Source organism: Leopardus geoffroyi, chromosome C3, assembly GCF_018350155.1.
Source record: "Leopardus geoffroyi isolate Oge1 chromosome C3, O.geoffroyi_Oge1_pat1.0, whole genome shotgun sequence".
NCBI classification, from domain to species: domain Eukaryota; kingdom Metazoa; phylum Chordata; class Mammalia; order Carnivora; family Felidae; genus Leopardus; species Leopardus geoffroyi.
This window is the reverse complement of record NC_059338.1, coordinates 112,515,571-112,533,357: the sequence shown is the minus strand read 5'-3', so window position 1 is coordinate 112,533,357 and position 17,787 is coordinate 112,515,571. Positions and strand designations below refer to the sequence as shown.

Here is a 17,787-nt window from a genome sequence, read left to right as displayed (position 1 = left end):
TCATTCTTTTTAATTACCAAGTAATACTTCCTTGTATGTATATACCACATCTTCTTTATCCATTCATCCATCGATGGACATTTGGGCTCTTTCCATACTTTGGCTATTGTTGATAGTGCTGCTATAAACATGGGGGTGCATGTATCCCTTCGAAACAGCATACCTGTATGCCTTGGATAAATACCTAGTAGTGCAACTCCTGGGTCGTAGGGTAGTTCTATTTGTAATTTTTTGAGGAACCTAGATACTGTTTTCCAGAGTGGCTGCACCAGTTTGCATTCCCACCAGCAGTGCACAAGAGATCCTCTTTCTCTGCATCCTTACCAACATCTGTTGTTGCCTGAGTTGTTAACATTAGCCATTCTGACAGGTGTAAGGTGGTATCTCATTGTGGTTTTAATTCGTATTTCCCTGATGATGTGCGATGTTGAGGATTTTTTCATGTGTTGGTTGGCCATCTGGATATCTTCTTTGAGGAAGTGTCTATTCATGTCTTTTGCCCATTTCTTCACTGGCTTATTTGTTTTTTGGGTGTTGAGTTTGATAAGTTCTTTATGGATTTTGGATACTAACCCTTTATCTGATATGTCGTTTGCAAATATCTTCTCCCATTCCATCAGTTGCCTTTTAGTTTTGTTGATTGTTTCCTTCGCTGTGCAGAAGCTTTTTATTTTGATGAGGTTCCAATAGTTCCTTTTTGCTTTTGTTTCCCTTGCCTCTGGAGACATGCCAAGTAAGACGTTGCTGCGGCCAAGATCAAAGAGGTTTTGAGGAAACATTTCTGTGAGACAGACTTTCAAGAACCAGTAAAGAAATGTTAATAAATATTGGATGTGCACGATACTAGGCCAGGTATTCTGAGATATTAAAAAATGACTATAATCTTAAACTAGCAAATTGTATTAAGCGCTATAATAGGATAAGTAAAGTGCCATGGGAATATGGGGAAGGAAAGATTGAGACTGGGTGATATGGAAGAATATTCATGAAATTGAAATTTGAATTGGATCTTACAGAATTAGTACCTTTAATAGGCAGATAAAAAAGACATGAATTCATCATATTATCATATATATATATATATAGACAGTTGGATAGCAGTCTCTTTGATACAGTTGTATTGCTGCTTGACACATTGTGAAACTTTGACCTTTAATTCTAAACCCAGTGATTTGTGAAGCAGGCATTCTCAGACCACCCATGAGCTCTCCCGAAGATCACTCCATCTCTTAGCTCCTTTCCCAGGGTGAGGATTAAGGATAAAATGGTGGTTGGAGATGGGTCAGATGTGAGAATGCAGATAAAACTATATATAAGCAGGAGTCTTGTTAATCATATTTAGCTTAGAGTCAAAAGAAGTTTATCTTGATTCTTATAGCTTGAAATGTTTATGTGTTAAATCTTATGACTCCTGTCTTAATAATTAGGTTACTCTTTTTTTTTTTTTAATTTTTTTTTTTTTTTTTTAGGTTACTCTTTTAAAATGAGTCCTGTGGGGCACCTGGGTGACTCAGTAGGTTAAGCATCCAGCTCTTGATTTCAGCTCAGGTCATGATCTCATGGTTCATGAGTTTGAGCTCCATGTCCAATTCTGAGCTGACAGCATGGAGCCTGCTTGGGATTCTCTGTCTCCCTGTCTCTCTGTCCCTCCCCAACGCACTCGTGTGCATGCTCTCTCTCTCAAAAATAAATAAACTTAAAAGAATGGGTCCTAGTTGAATTACATGTATCCATATAAAACAGGACTGTCCAATAATATAATGTGAGTCACATATGTAATTTTCTAGGAGCCACATTAAAAAAAGTAAAAAGAGGGGCACCTGGGTGGCTCAGTCGGTTGGGCATCCGACTTGGGCTCAGGTCATGATCTCGCAATCCGTGTGTTCAAGCCCCGCGTTGGGCTCTGTGCTGACGGCTCAGAGCCTGGAGCCTGTTTCAGATTCTGTGCCTCCCTCTCTCTCTGACCTTCCCCCGTTCATGCTCTGTCTCTCTCTCTCTCTCAAAAATGAATAAACGTTAAAAAAAAAAAATTAAAAAAGTAAAAAGAGGAGTACTGGGTGGCTCAGTTGGTTAAGCATCCAACTTCAGCTCAGGTCATGATCTCACAGTTTGTGAGTTCGAGTCCCGCATCGGGCTCTGTGCTGACAGCTCAGAGCCTGGAGCCTGCTTCTGATTCTGTGTCTCCCTCTCTCTGCCCCTCCTCGGCTCAGCTCTTGCTCTCTCTCAAAAATAAATAAACGTTAAAGATTTAAATGAAGTAAAATAAATTTTAAAAAAGGTAAAACGAAACAAGGGAATTTTATTTTAATTATAAATTTATTTAATCTGATTTATTAAAATATTTTAATGTGCAAACTATAAAAATTACTAATGAGCTCTTTTGTATTCTTTTGTCCTTTTTCATTTTTTTTTATGTTTGAAATCCGGGATACTTAAAGTAGATCTCCATTTGCATTGGCCGCATTTCAAGTGCTAATAGCCCCATTGTATCTAGTAGCTACCATGTTGAGCACTGCAGATGGGAGGGTTGGACAGCTGAATTTTTTGTTGTTTCCAGATAAAAATAGAAAGTGAAACTCTATTGAAACCATATTGAATTCTAGAGATGGTCACATTACTGGATAATACAAAGCAGCAGTTTTACATTTATTAGGGCAATTTGTTGAGAAGAGTTACTAATGCTATTGTCTTCATTTATAAAGGGTACTGTTACAAGTGAATTTAGGAAATGTGTTTTGTGTTTTATGTTTTTATTGAGATAAAAAATACTTTCATGTTCAGTAGTTTATAACATCTGTGATTTTAACATCGTGCTTTTTGTTTTCTCAAGGAATTTTACAATGAATTGGCTCCTATGTCAAGAATCCCTGCAGGCACCATCTCAAGATTTTTTTTTGCGATTGACACAGTCTTCTTTATTACCTTTCTATGTTTTAGTGTTAATTATTTGTTTTCTTTCTATGATGCAAGTTATTTTTAGGAGAATTAAGTAAGTACCTATGAGAATCTTTACATTGCTAACTAATACCTTATGGAAATACGTAAACGATCAATTTTTAGTATCCTTTCAATATTTGTGTATTTGTTTTAGAGTTTCTAGTTCCATTCTCTTGTTATGAACATGTACAATATCATTATAACTTAACCAGATAATATTCAAATTTGTTTATACATCTAAAAACATGATGTACAAATTTAATGTAGGAATAATATTCATTTAAACTGTTAGACTCCTTCACTAATTTAGTCATATTTTTACTGAATGTAAGAATAATTTTTTTAACTTAAATGAAGCTAGTAATGTAAGTGATTTTAAATTATCAAGACTATTTTGAAATATTTTTGTCATGGTTGAAAGCAATAACTAGTTAAGTGATAATTAATCTTGGAAAAGGAACCTAAAAATCTTTTTTGTCATATTTCCTGAATTTTCATATTTAGTCTTCACTGAGTCAGTTTCTTCAAGTTCTTAAAAGCCCTTTCAAGGACTTAGAGATGTATAAGTTAGACATTTGACTATCAGAATATACTTTCCGATTTTAAGAACCACCTGTATTTCTTTTTTTTTGAAAAAATTTAAGATCTTTGATTATTTAAAAATGTTCTTTCAGTAGTAAAAAACATTTCCTTTGTGTAGTGGCAAGTCCTTGAAAGAAACTATTGCGCTTGAAGATGGACGAATTGGAGGAAGGCCAGAAATAATTTATCATGTGATTCACACTATTTTATTGGGCTCTCTTGCAATGGTTATAGAAGGGTAAGTGTACTTTATTGGAGCTATTTGTTTTTACAAACAGTTGTCCTTTCTAATGGTAATAAATGGATACTTTCAAGAATATATTTATGAGGGACGCCTGGGTAGCTCAGTTGGTTTATGTGTCTGACTCTAGATTTTGGCTCAGGTCATGATCTCATGGTTCCTGATTTTGAGCCTGGCATTGGGCTCTGCCCTGACATTGTGGAGTCTGCTTGGGATTCTGTCTGTGTGTCTCTCTCTCTTTCTCTCTCTCTGTCCCTACCCTGTTTGCACTCTCTCTCAAAACAAAACAAAACAAAACAAAAACACTTAAAAAAGAATATATTTATGAAACTATAAAAACTCAAAATCTACAAACTTTCTTAATTTATCTGGAGTTTACAGAGGTGCTTACAGTACAGTAAACTGACATTTACTTATTCACTCATTTGTTCAAAAACTATTGAATGTTTTCCAAGGACCAGGCATTGTACTAGGTGCTGAAGGTACATTGGTAAGCAAAAGTGGACATACAGTCTCTAACCTTATATGACTATGTCCTAATGGAGGTGACATATATTAATCACACAAAAATAAAATTACAACTTTGTTAAATGAAATAGAGGTAAATCGTGCTGTGAGGTTAAGAGTTCAGTAAATGATACCCTTTAAAGTTTGGACTCAGATGAAAAACAAGACATACGGGTATAAAATGATTTTGAATACTCAATTTCAATTTGAGGAGGGGCTTTCCCCACAGGAACAACAAGCAATTGTCCAGGTACCAACTGAATGTCCTACACTTTGACTTAATTCTGGCACTGTGCACCTGGAGGTTGCATCAGATTCCACAGTTCAAGATTGCCCCCCAACCCACTTCATGTGCCAGTTGCAAATCTAGGTTATTACCTGTGCTTCTGACCAACTGGCTGTAAATCAGAAGTTCCTAGATCCCCCTCCTCAGGTTCAATTAACTTGCTAGAACAGCTCACAGAACTCAGAGAAACATTTTACTTACTAGATCACCAGTTTATTATAAAAGGATATAACTCAGGAACAACCAGATGGAAGCTCGGCAGAGGGCAAGGTTTGTGGGAAGGTGTCCGGAGCTTCCGTTATCTTTCTAGGTGTACCACTCTCTCCAGGTCTACACGTGGTCACCAACCCAGAAGCTCTCCAAACCCTGTCCTTTTGGGTTTTTATAAAAGCCTCACATAGGCATGATTGATTAAATTATTGGCCATTAGTGATTGAACTCAACCTCTAGGCCCTTTTCCCTCCCCAGAAGTTTGGAGTGGGACTGAGTTCCAACTCCCTAATCACATAGTTGGCTCCACTGGCAATCAGCCCCATCCTTGAGTGTCTTCTGAAAAGTTACCATTAACATAAGAAAAGACACCTTTCCAGTTTCATCACTTAGGAGATTCTAAGAATTTTAGGAGCTGTGAGCCAGGGACTGTACAAAGACCAAATATATGAGAAATACATTTCAATCATCTGAATGATTCTGATTCTATAAAGGTTGCATTGGAGACCACTTCTTCATGTGTGAACAAAGGGCTTCTATTTGCCACCCCAAATTGACCTTAGTCCTCAAACTTTGGGCTTTCCCTCTTTAATGGGTAGAGCCTTGGTAAGTTTATGCCCCTGTCTACACCTACCTTGCAAAAGGAAGATACAAAATATGGATGCCTAGAATGTTTAAGCTGGATATGCTCAATTCTCCCTCTTATACACAAATCAGATAAATCACTGCCATGAAGAGGAGCCATTAAGATTCTGAGGTAGAGGGATAAGAGGGGAAGTAGGGAAAGATGAAAAGTATTGATCCTAGTATAAGATTTCTCAAGTTAAATTGTCTTTAATTATGAATATACTGAATCACAGTCCCAGGGTGCTTTTCCAAAAAGAAAGCTTAGCTGTTTTCAAGTATTATATTAATTTTTTATCTTGAAATACTATACACATCACAACCTCAAAGTTACAGTTATTATTGGGCCTGCATTTAACATCTTAATAAGTACAAATGTGCTATATTTTAAATCTTTTTATTATTTGATATCAATATTTCAGTATAATTGGTTTCCTTTGTAGACCTATGTACTTTATGCATTTAAAAACATTTTCTTGGGGCATCTGGGAGACTCATTTGGTTAACCGACTGACTCTTGATTTTGGCTCAGGTCATGATTTCACGGTTTGCGGGTTCGAGATCTGCGTTAGGCTCCACGCTGACGGCAAGGAACCTGCTTGGGATTCTCTCTCTCCCTGTCTCTCTGCCTCTCCCCCGCTCGCACACATGCATGCTCTCTCTTAAATAAATAAACTTTAAAAAAATAAATAAAGCCATTTTCTTATAAGTCATCCGTAGACTTTATCAGACTGCCAAACCCCTGACCAATGGGAATCTTTTACTGAAACATGAAGTGAGAATGGTGGTTCACACTAATAGTTAGCATTCCATAATGCCTAGTAAGTAGGATGAAGAAATGTGTTAAACCATGAATATTCTAAGTGATTCATGTTTTGATTCTCATCTCATTGCCTTGTAGTACTAGAATTTTGGTGCATGGGTTACCTTTTTCCCCCTTTGTACTCTCTCAGTTTTATTTCTCTCTGCAGAAGAACATTTTATTATCCTCACCATTCTTCATTGTTGGATCTACCATTTTAAGTTCAAGATCCTGTTTTTGAACATGTAATATGCATTATTCTTTCATTCATCTTTACTTCTTTAATTTATTCACTAGGTCTATAATACTGTGGCCACCTGTTCATGCAAATAATAAGCATAGTCACCCAGAATGTGCCAGGCACTCTATTAAGTAGGCAGTAGGGACTTAAAGAAATACAAAATCTACTCTTTTGTTTCAAAGAGTAAGTAAACCAAGAGTTAGAATAAAGTAAGTACTATGAGAAAGGTATACAAAGGGTGCTTTAATCACTCAAGAGGAGAGGTACTAACTCAGTTGTAGAGGGTGGACGGAGGAAGTCAATTTAAGGAAGATTTCCTAAATGGGGCAACAGCCTTCAGAGATAAATAGAGGTTGGCCAGGCTGTTCATTTTCTTGTGTGTTTGTGTGTGTGTGTGTGTGTAATAATCTGGACAGAATAAATATCAGGGGTGCTTAGGTGGCTCAGTTGGTTAAGCATCCGATGCCTAGTTTCAACTCAGGTCATGATCTCACAGTTCGTGGGTTCAAGCCCCACATTGCACTCTGCAATGACAGTGCAGAGCCTGCTTGGGATTCTCTCTCTCTCTCTCTCTCTCTCTCTCTCTCTGTCTTTCAGAAATAAATAAACAAAAATGTTATATCAGATTTGTTTTTAGTAAGATCTCTCTGGCAGCAATAATTGAGGAAAACAAGATTAAAGGAAGACAAGCTGGTTAAGAAGGTGTCATAATAGAATATAGAAAAGAGTAGCCATAGAGATGGAGGAAAGGGGCCAAACCTAAAATATTTGGGAATTGGAAACTGAGTAAGTAGCAGTAGGGACTGTGGCAGAGGGACTTTAGGAGGAATTGCAACTCTGAAGTCAAAGGAGTTTTTAAAGGAGTACATAATCAGAGAGTAGAAGGTAGGAAGAAGTGGTAAGCATGGACCTCAAGCGGTCTGGCTATAAGGGGAATCAGAGCCTAAGGTAGCACTAGACGAGGATGGATGGGCTTGTATCAAGAAGGAGAAACTTATGTGCATTATGGAATGGAACACTTGAGATCGTTATGCAAACTCTGTCTAGAACACTAATCATATTTAGGGAAGTCCTAGGAGAAAAACTGAAAAGGTGCATCAACACCATATTTTTGGGTGCCCTGAAATTTAGATGAGTTTTCATTTATTTCAGTAGATTCTGGGGAACCACTAGAGACTATAACAAAAAGTGTCTTGTAATTATGTTTGAAGAAGGTTCATCTGGCATTTGGTTGAAAGAGAGTCTAAAGGTAGAGATGTTAGGGCACCTGGCTGGCTCAGTGGGAAGGGTATTCAACTCTTGTTCTTGGGGTTATAAATTCAAGCCCCACATAGGATATAGAGATTACTAAAAAACAAACAAAAGGTAGAGATGTTAATTATCAGGCTGTTGCAATAAAATGGTAAGGAAGAGATAGATGCAGAGAAATCATTGGACTGGACATAGTGGTCTAATCTCTAGAGCAGGAAGTTATGTACATATAATTCAATGTGTTATGTACAGGGAATGTTATGTACATATAATTCAATGTGAATGGTGTCTCCTGGAGTTCTAAACCAGACTCTAGTTTTGATTCTGGGGGACTTGAAGAATAGCAGGAACGGGGATAATTAGGAGAAAATATTGGTTGACCAGAGGAAACTAATACAGTTCTTTTGTCTTAGCAATATGTATTCTATATATACATACACTACTTCTGTCAAAGTCCAAGTCAGTTTTCATTTTTTCTTAAGATTTTATTTTTAAGTAATCTCTATACCCAACATGGGGCTCAAACTTACAACGCTGAGATTAAGAGCTGCATGCTCCACCAACTGAGCCAGCCGGGTTCCCCTACATTTTTTTAAATCACCAAAAAGCTAGGGTAGCAGTATATAGTACCTGCAATTTTACATTTTGCTTTTATATTTTTCATAACTATTTAATTAACACCTACTGAAGGACAGGTTTCTAGTTTTTTTCCTATTAAAACAACACATTGCAGTTAAAACCTTTGTATCTTTATATACATATACTAATATATCTGTTGGCTAACTTACTAGAAATGGGGTTGTCTTGGAGTGCTTAAAATTTTTATAGGTTTTGGGGTGCCTGGGTGGCTCAGTCGGTTAAGCGTCCAACTCTTGATTTCAGCTCAAGACATGTCTTGCGGTTTGTGGGTTCAAGCCTTTTGTCGGGCTCTACACTGGCAGTGCGGATTCTCTCTCTCTTTTTCTTTCTGCCCCTCCCCTGCTTGCATGCTCGCTCTCTCCCTCTCAAAAATAAATAAACATGAAACAAACCGAAACTAAAAACTTAAAAAAATTTTTTTATAGATTTTGCCAAATTGCCTTCTGGAAAAGTATAGCAGTTTATATTTTCTCCAAGAGTACAATCTTACTACACTCTCATCTATATTAATGCTCTTATTTCATCCTCATTTTAGTAACCTGCATGTTTTCTTGATTATTTAAGAAATGAATAACAATCTGTTGCTGAAAGTTAGAGGCTAAGCTTTTCATTTTCCCTTAACATGTGGTATTTTCATGGGTAGTAGGAAAGAACTGAGAAAAGAGAAATCGGGGTGCCTGGCTGGCTCAGTCAGTGGAGCATGTGACTAATGATCTTGGGGTTTTGAGTTTGAACCCCACATTGGGTGCAGAAATTACTTAAAAAAATAAAATCTTTAGGGGCGCCTGGGTGGCGCAGTTGGTTAAGCGTCCGACTTCAGCCAGGTCACGATCTCGCGGTCCGGGAGTTCGAGCCCTGCGTCGGGCTCTGGGCTGATGGCTCAGAGCCTGGAGCCTGTTTCCGATTCTGTGTCTCCCTCTCTCTCTGCCCCTCCCCCGTTCATGCTCTGTCTCTCTCTGTCCCAAAAATAAATAAACGTTGAAAAAAAAAATTAAAAAAAAAAATAAATAAAAAAAAATAAAATCTTTAAAAAAAGATAGAGAAATTAGATAGTAATGATGTTCATGGGATATCTGATATGTGACTCCCATTCTTTTCTAGCTTGAAATACCTCTGGACTCCTTATGTATGCATGTTAGCAGCATTTGGTGTATGTTCTCCTGAACTTTGGATGACACTTTTCAAGTGGCTTCGATTACGAACAGTACACCCAGTGTTATTGGTGAGTCATTGTTATTTTGTGTTAAGTACTTGTTTCTCTTTCAATTACACAAATGGAAACTACATTGAATACAATTGAAATGGTGTGAGTAAAGGATATTATGACTTACAAGTGAAAAAGAGATCCCGGGGAAAAAATTTTTTTTAGAATTTCTGATTTAAATGCAGATAAGTAAAATAGAAGGTAAAAATACGAGTGAATCAATAATGTTAGAGGCTATCAAGAATTAATTTTTAGGGGCACCTGGGTGGTTCAGTTGGTTGAGTGTGTGACTCTTGGTTTCATTCAGTTCAGGTCATGACGTCACGGTTTATGAGATCAAGCCCCACATTGGGCTTTGTGCCACCAGTGTGGAACATGCTTGGTATTCTGTCTCTCTCCCTCTCTCTCTCTCTGCCCCTTCCCTGCTTGCATGCACTCTTTCTCTCTCTCAAAATAAATAAACTTTTAAAAAACTTATTAAAAAAGAACTAATTTTGAGCGGTTGGGCATCTGACTTCAGCTCAGGTCACGATCTCATCGTTTGTGAGTTTGGGCGCCCAGTCAGGCTCTGTGCTTGCAGCTCAGAGCCTGGAGCCTGCTTCGGATTCTGTGTCTCCCTCTCTCTCTGCCCTTCCCCTGTTTGTGCTCTGTCTCTCAAAAATAAATAATGAAACATTAAAAAATAAAATAAAATAAAGAATTTTTATAATATCTTTCTTGATTTGATATGGAACTATTATATGTTTTCTTTTTTGTTGTTTAAACAAAATTTTTTTTTTGGTTTTTTTTTAATTTAATTTTGAGAGAGAAAGAACGAGCAGGAGAGGGGCAGAGAGAGGGAGAGAGAGAATCCCAAGCAGGCTTTGCACTGTCAGCATAGAGCCCAATGTGGGGCTTAATTCCACAAATTGTGAGATCATGACCTGAACCAAAATCAGGAGTGGGACACTTAACTGCTTAACCAACTGAGCCACCCAGGCAAACTATTGTATGTTTTCAATGTGAATACAACATTTTCACTGTGCCTGCTATGTGCAGTGAGCTTACAATGCAAATTAATTTCATCAGGTAGATTACAGTCTCCTATTCATAAAAATAATAAGAAGTATTGACAGGGTACTGTTAGAACACAGAGTAGGGCTACTTAATTCAGTCTTGTTAGGGATTCAAAGACTTTTCAATCTGAAATTTGGAAGATGATGAATTATTACTTGGATGGATGGGAAAGAAAGGGTGGGTATTCATGGTAGAAGGAATAAACATAGATAGGCAAAGAACATGTTGTAATCAAAGGGAATAAAAACAGTGGCAAAGAAAAAGCATGATATATTTACTTTTCTTGGCACATAAAATGTGAGATAAGAGTGGTCAAGAAATGAGATTGGGGAATTCAGGACGTGTAAGGTCATGGAGGCCTTTGAATATCATGCAGTAATAGTTGGTCTTATCCTATAAGAAGTAGAAAAATCATTGGAATGTTTATGTGTGAGTGTGAGAGAGTCAGACTTCTGTTTTCTCTCAGTTCACACTTACAATTCTTTGAAGGATAGACTTGAGGGTGACAAATTCAAGCCAAGAAGGTAAGGTACTGACCATGGTGAATGGAAGTGATAAAAGCTTCAATATATTGAGTGTTCACCACGTGTTGGGTACTGTTTATAAAATACTTTATGTGCTATTCAATGCTTACAAAGGCCCTAACAGCTAAGTTTTATTGTCTGTATTTTATAGACAAAGAAACTAAGGGTTAATCTGGTTAAATAACTTGCTTGAGATCACACAGTTTATAAATGTGGAAATCATGATTTACACCCAGGTTTTTCTGACTCTGGGGTCTATTCACTTAATACTATGCTATACTGGAGTGAAAAAAATTAGAAAAGAAGGTTAGTGAGACTTGGTGCTTCAACAGTATGGAGAGACAAATCATAGATATTTCCTAGTTCTCTAGTTTGTGTGACTGTGGATTTTGGGGTTACCAAAATAAGGTTATAGACATAGGACAATAGGAAGAACAGGTTTTGGCAAAGGGATGATGAATAATTATCTTTAGTAATAGTCATGTTGTGTTTTGCTGGTCTTTTTCCAGAGGAATTTATATGTTCTTGTTTTAGCATACTTGTATATTGATTGATATGTACTGGTGTTTTTCTTGTGTTAATTCATTGCCTTTTTGTTGCTAGCTTTTTAGGTAGCACGGTGCAGTGTCCTTTTAAGCTGTTCATAACTTAAATTCCTGGCAGAATTGTCAAATATTGATTTATTATTTGAAATACTACCATAAGTGTTACCTTTTTTCTGTTCTGTCTTAAATTTATATAGTAAATATGTATGTCTCACTTTATCTCCTGCTTAATATGTCTTAAATTCGTTAATCTTCACCCATTTCACTCTGTGAACCTAGGTTCCACATTGACTTCAGTTTCTCTGGAATTTTATAACTCTAAGAATCTGTGATTGATCATGGAGTCAATGTCTAGTACCTCCAGTACATTCTGAAATGTATCCACAATCATTTTTGTTTTAATATTTTAGGCTCTTATTCTGAGCATGGCTGTGCCCACTATAATAGGTCTCAGCTTATGGAAAGAGGTAAGAAAGGTTTTTATATTATGAAAATGTACTTTACAAGGTAGTGATAAATTTACATGTGTGTAGCATATTTATATTGAGATACTATTCTAACCAAATAAAGTGTGATATTCTTAGTATGCCTAATTTTTTATCATTAGGAACACAATACAAGAGTTAAAACATTTTTAGAATGCCACATGATGCAATTTTCTGTGGTTTCCTTATTTATTTATTTATTTATATTGAAATGTTTATTTATTTATTTTGAGAGAGAGCATGTGCATGTGTGTGCGAATAGGGGAGACAGAGAGAGAATCCCAAGGAAGCTCCACGCCTTTGTGGGGAGCCCATCGCAGGGCTCAGTCCTATAAACCCAGGCGCCCCTCAGTTTTCTACAGTCTAATTCTGTTACTAATTCAGTTTATAATTGGCAAAGGCCATTACTGAATAAATAGGTGATAATATTAAAAAGCAATTTGGGGGGCGCTTGGGTAGCTCTGTCAGTTTGGGCGTTTGACTTCAGCTCAGGTAATGATCTTGCAGTTCATGAGTTTGAGCCCTGCATCAGGCTCTGTGCTGACAACTCAGAGCCTGGAACCTGCCTCAGATTCTGTGTCTCCCTCTCTCTCTCTCTGCCCCTCTCCCGCTCACACTCTGTCTCTGTCTCTCTCAAAAATAAATAAATGTTAAAAAAATTTTTTTATTAAAAAGCATTTTGTAATGAAAAACCCACAACTACCATCGTACTCAGTATTGAAAAACGGAGGTTTTCTTCTAAGGTCAGGAACAAGACTGACTCTCACCACTTTTATTCAGCATAGTACTGGAAGTTAGAAGTCCATAGCAGTCAGATCAAAGAAAGGAATAAAAGGCATCCACGTTGTAAAGAAGTAAAACTTTTGTTATTTGCAGATGACGTGATATTATATATAGGAAACTCTATTGGAGCACCTGGGTGGCTCAGTGGGTTTAGTGTCTGACTCTTGATTTTAGCTCAGGTCATGATCTCACATTCGTGAAAATGAAAAAAGAGGGACACCTGGGTGGCGTAGTTGGTTATGCGTCCCAACTCTTGATTTCAGCTCAGGTCATGATCTCATGGTTTGTGGGATTGAGCCCCACATTGGGCTCCTCGCTGTCAGCACAGAGCCTACTTGGGATTCTCTCTCTTCCTCTCTGTCTGAGCCTCCCTCATTCATCCTCTCTCTCTCTCTCAAAATAAATAAATATGAGAAAGAGAAGTTAAACAGCAGAAAGAAATTAAGAAAACAATCCCATTTACAATTGTACCAAAAATAATAAGATACCTAGGAATAAACCTAACCAAAGAGATGAAAGACCTGTACTCTGAAAACGATAAAACCTGATGAAAGAAATTGAAGACAACACAAAGAAATGGAAAGATGTCACATGCTCATGGATTAGACAAACAAGTATTGGGGGCACCCAGGTGGCTCAGTGGGTTAAGCATCTGACTCTTGAGTTCGGCTCAGGTCATGGTCTCACAGTTTGTGAGTTTGAGCCCTGCATCAGGCTCTGTGCTGATGGCATAAAGCCTGTGTGAGATTCTCTCTCTCTCTCTCTCTCTCTCTCTCTCTCTTTCTGTGTCCCTCCCCTGCTTGGCTCTATCTCTCTCAAAATAAAAATAAACTTATTAAAAAAAAAAACAAGAACAAATATTGTTAAAATGTCTATATTACCCAAAGCAGTCTACACATTCAATGCAATCTGTATCAAAATACCAGTAGAATTAGAACAGACATTCCTAAAATTTGTATGGAACCAAAAAAGACCCCAAATAGCCAAAGCAATCTTGGAAAGCAAAACTGAAAGTATCATGACCCCAGACTTCAAGTTATATTACAAAGCTATAGTAATCAAAATAGTATGGTACTGGCACAAAAATAAGCACATAGATCAATGGAACAGAATAGAAAGCCCAGAAATAAATCTACAGTTTTATGGTCAATTAATCTTCAACAAAGGAGGCAAGCATATGCAATGGGAAAAGGACAGTCTTCAACAAATGCTGTTGGGAAGACTAGACAGCTACATACAATACAATGAAACTGGACCACTTTCTTACACCATACACAAAGATAAACTCAAAATGGACTAAGGACCTAAATGTGAGACCCGAAATCATAAAAATCCTAGAAGAGAACACAAGCATTAATTACTCTGACATTGGCCATAGCAACATTTTTCTAGCTATGTTTCCTGAGACAAAGGAAACAAAAGTCAAAATAAATTATTTGGGACTACACCAAAATAAAGAGCTTCTGAACAGCAAAAGAAACAATCAACAAAACAAAAGGACAATCTACTGAATGGGAGAAGACGTTTGCAAATGACATATCTGATAAGGGGTTCGTATCCAAAGTATATAAAGAACTGATACAACTCAACACCTAAAAAACAAATAATCCAATTTAAAAGTGGGCAGAAGACATAATTCTCCAAAGAAGATATACAGATGGCTAATAGACACATGAAAAGATGCTCAGCATCACTCATCATCATAAAAATGCAAATCAAAACCATAATGAGATACCATCTCACACTGGTCAGAAGAGCTAAAATAAAAATTACAAAGACACCTGGGTGGCTCAGTCAGTTGAGTGCATGACTTTTCTGCTCGGGTCTGGATCTCACGGTTTGTGAGTTTGAGCCCCACATTGGGCTCCACACTGACAGTGCAGAGCCTGCTTAGGATTCTCTCTCTGCCTTTCTTTCTCTCTCTCTCTCTCTCTCTCTCTCTCTCTCTCTCTCTCTCTCTCTCTCAATGTGAATAAATAAACTTAAAAAAAAAAAACTAAAGGGGCGCCTGGGTGGCTCAGTCGGTTGAATGTCTGGCTTTGGCTCAGGTCATGATCTCACCGTTCGTGAGTTCGAGCCCCGCATCGGGCTCTGTGTTGACAGCTCAGAGCCTGGAGCCTGCTTCAGATGGTGTGTCCCCCTCTCTCTCTGCCCCACCCCTGCTTGTGTTCTGTCTCTCTCTGTCTTTCAAAAATGAATAAACATAAAAAAAAAAATAAAAAAACAAAAATAAAAAACCAAGTGTTAGTGAGGATATGGAGAAATAGAAACACTCATGCACTGTTTGTGGGAATGCAAATTGTACAGCCACTGTGGAAGACAGTATAGAGGTTCCTCAAATAATTAAAAATAGAACTACCTTATGATCCAGCAGTTGCACTACCAGGTATTTACCCAAAGACTACAAAAACACTAATTCTGAGTGATACATGCACCCCTATGTTTATTATAGCATTATTTACAATAGCTAAATTATGGAAACAGCCTAAGTGTCCATTGATAGATGAGTGGCTAAAGAAGATATGGTATGTGTGTATATTATATATAATAATATATATGTATAATATACACACACACTTAATCTTGATGAGCACTGAGTAATACAGGGAATTAATTGAGTAATATAGGGAATTGTCCATTGATATATGAATGGCTAAAGAAGATATGGTGTGTGTGTGTGTATATTATATATATATGTATAATATATATATATTATATGTATAATACACACGCACTGATCTTGATGAGCACTGAGTAATATAGGGAATTGTTTAATCAGTATATTGTACACCTGAAAGGAATATAATGCTGTATGTTAACTACACTGGAATTAAAAAAAAAGTGTTTTGGAAACTCCAAAATTTGAATATTTATAAAATAATATAAATTCCTTAGTTTATTGTAGTATAACACTAAACTAATTGCCAATAAACCTGTTAAATTAATTGTGTGTTCCTGAAAGATGAAACTGATGATTGTTTGGTAATGATAAAATTATTTATTGAGTCTAGGCAGTAAATTAACCATAAAATAGATTATTTAGATTATTTGGACTGAGAAGAATGAGCAGCTCACTGAAAGAAAGTAAAAAGATCCATGATATTTTTTCCATGAGAATGATGTTATAATATTGTTTGTCTTACGTTAGTCTCGTAGTAAATACTCTGGAGCAGTTTTGAACTTTTTGGATACTTATACATATTTTTGCGAATTTTGTTTTGCATTTTAGTTTTTTTCCAAGATTAATGACAGAACTAATGGAACTACAAGAATTTTATGACCCAGATACAGTGGAACTTATGACCTGGATAAAGTAAGAATTGAACTGCTTAACACTTTTGTTAAACCATTGTTGCATGCTATCTCATCAATTCAGGGGAAATAATAAATTAATCCTTTTCCAAATTGTTCTCATAAAACTTAGAATTTTGCCCCATGCTTTTAGGGATATTTAGTTTTTAATTGACTTATAATTCTGATTTTCTAATTGAACTCCTCTCCATTGGAAATACAGCATTAGGTCACCTGGGTAGCTTAGATGGTTAAGCATTTGACTCTTCATTTCAGCTCCGGTCATGATCTCATGGTTTGTGGGTTCGAGCCCTGCTATTGGGCTCTGTGCTTAACAGTTTGGAGCCTGCTTGGGATTCTCTGGCTCCCTCTTTCTGCCCCTCCCCTGTTCATGTGTGCACGTTCGCTCTCTGTCTCAAAAATAAACTTAAAAAAGAAAGTAGCATTCAGGGGCACCTAGCTAGCTCAGTCAGAGCATGTGACTCAGGGCGCGTGGGTGGCTCAGTCAGTTAAGCGTCTGACTCTTGATTTCAGCTCAGTTCATGATCTCACGGTCATGAGATTGAGCCCAGTGTTGGGTTCTGCACTGACAGCACAGAGCCTGCTTGGGATTCTCTCTCTGCTGCTCCCCTGCTCACGAGCGTGCACACTCTCTCTCTCAAAAATAAATAAATAAACTTAAAAAAAGCATGTGATTCTTGATCTCTGGATTGTGAGTTCAAGCCCCTTACTTAAAGAAATAAAAAGCTAATATATATAGTATTGATACATTTGAGATTTGAGACTCTTTCTGTGCTACACCTAGAAATGTAGAATATAAAGAAACAAATATTCCTTTATTTAGATAGTCAAGAGGTTGTTTCCTTTACCCTGGGTTGGATAAGTGGTGGATTACTAGTCTTGTTAACGAAGTTTACCAAAATTTAAGATTTTAATTTTAATAGCCATACATATTTTATTTTATTTATTTATTTTTAAATTTTTTAATCTTTATTTATTTTTGAGAGAGAGAGAGAGAGAGAGAGAGAGAGAGAGAGACAGAATGTGAGCAGGGAAGGAACAGAGAGAGAGGGAGACACAGAATCCAAAGCAGGTTCCAGGCTCCAAGCTGCCAGCTCAGAGCCCAACCCAGGGCTCAAACCCACGGACCGTGAGATCATGAATCTGAACTGAAGCCGGCCACTCAACTGACTGAGCCATCCAGGCGCCCCTAATAGCCATGCGTATGTTAAAACCCACACAGGACAGAAGATATGGTCTTTGGCCTATGGATACAGGGAATTGCAATTGAGACCCCGTTTTCCCTCTCTCAACACACACATATGACTAAGGGACGCTCAGAGGACTACACTATCAGTGATAGAATAGACCCACAAAATAACCATCCAGTGGTAGGGAAAGCGTATCTTCCTTGGCCTCAGCTATTAGTCAAACAAAAGTCTCTCCTCTGAATTTGCAGCAGTGGATCTGAATTCACACGGGTTTGCAGTTTGAAATTATACTTGTCTAATCCAAGAAACCCCCAGTCAAAAAAATATCATAAAAAGGGGTCCTGTGTGGTTTAGAGTGTCTGATATAT

At 37.3% G+C, this 17,787-nt stretch overlaps 1 protein-coding gene across 6 annotated transcripts in view; it reads left to right on the top strand.

Moving 5' to 3' along the window:
* The window catches only part of DPY19L4 (dpy-19 like 4), a 68,203-nt gene that overhangs the window by 36,054 nt on the left and 14,362 nt on the right, over window positions 1–17,787 (top strand). For 5 of the 6 annotated variants that reach the window (XM_045454190.1, XM_045454188.1, XM_045454191.1 and 2 more), the window contains 5 exons: window positions 2,831–2,989; window positions 3,638–3,757; window positions 9,422–9,542; window positions 12,060–12,116; window positions 16,148–16,230. In XM_045454190.1, coding sequence (XP_045310146.1) covers window positions 2,831–2,989; window positions 3,638–3,757; window positions 9,422–9,542; window positions 12,060–12,116; window positions 16,148–16,230 — 540 coding nt within the window. The remainder of the gene's footprint in view (window positions 1–2,830; window positions 2,990–3,637; window positions 3,758–9,421; window positions 9,543–12,059; window positions 12,117–16,147; window positions 16,231–17,787) is intronic. The other variant, XM_045454189.1, reaches the window with a different exon arrangement.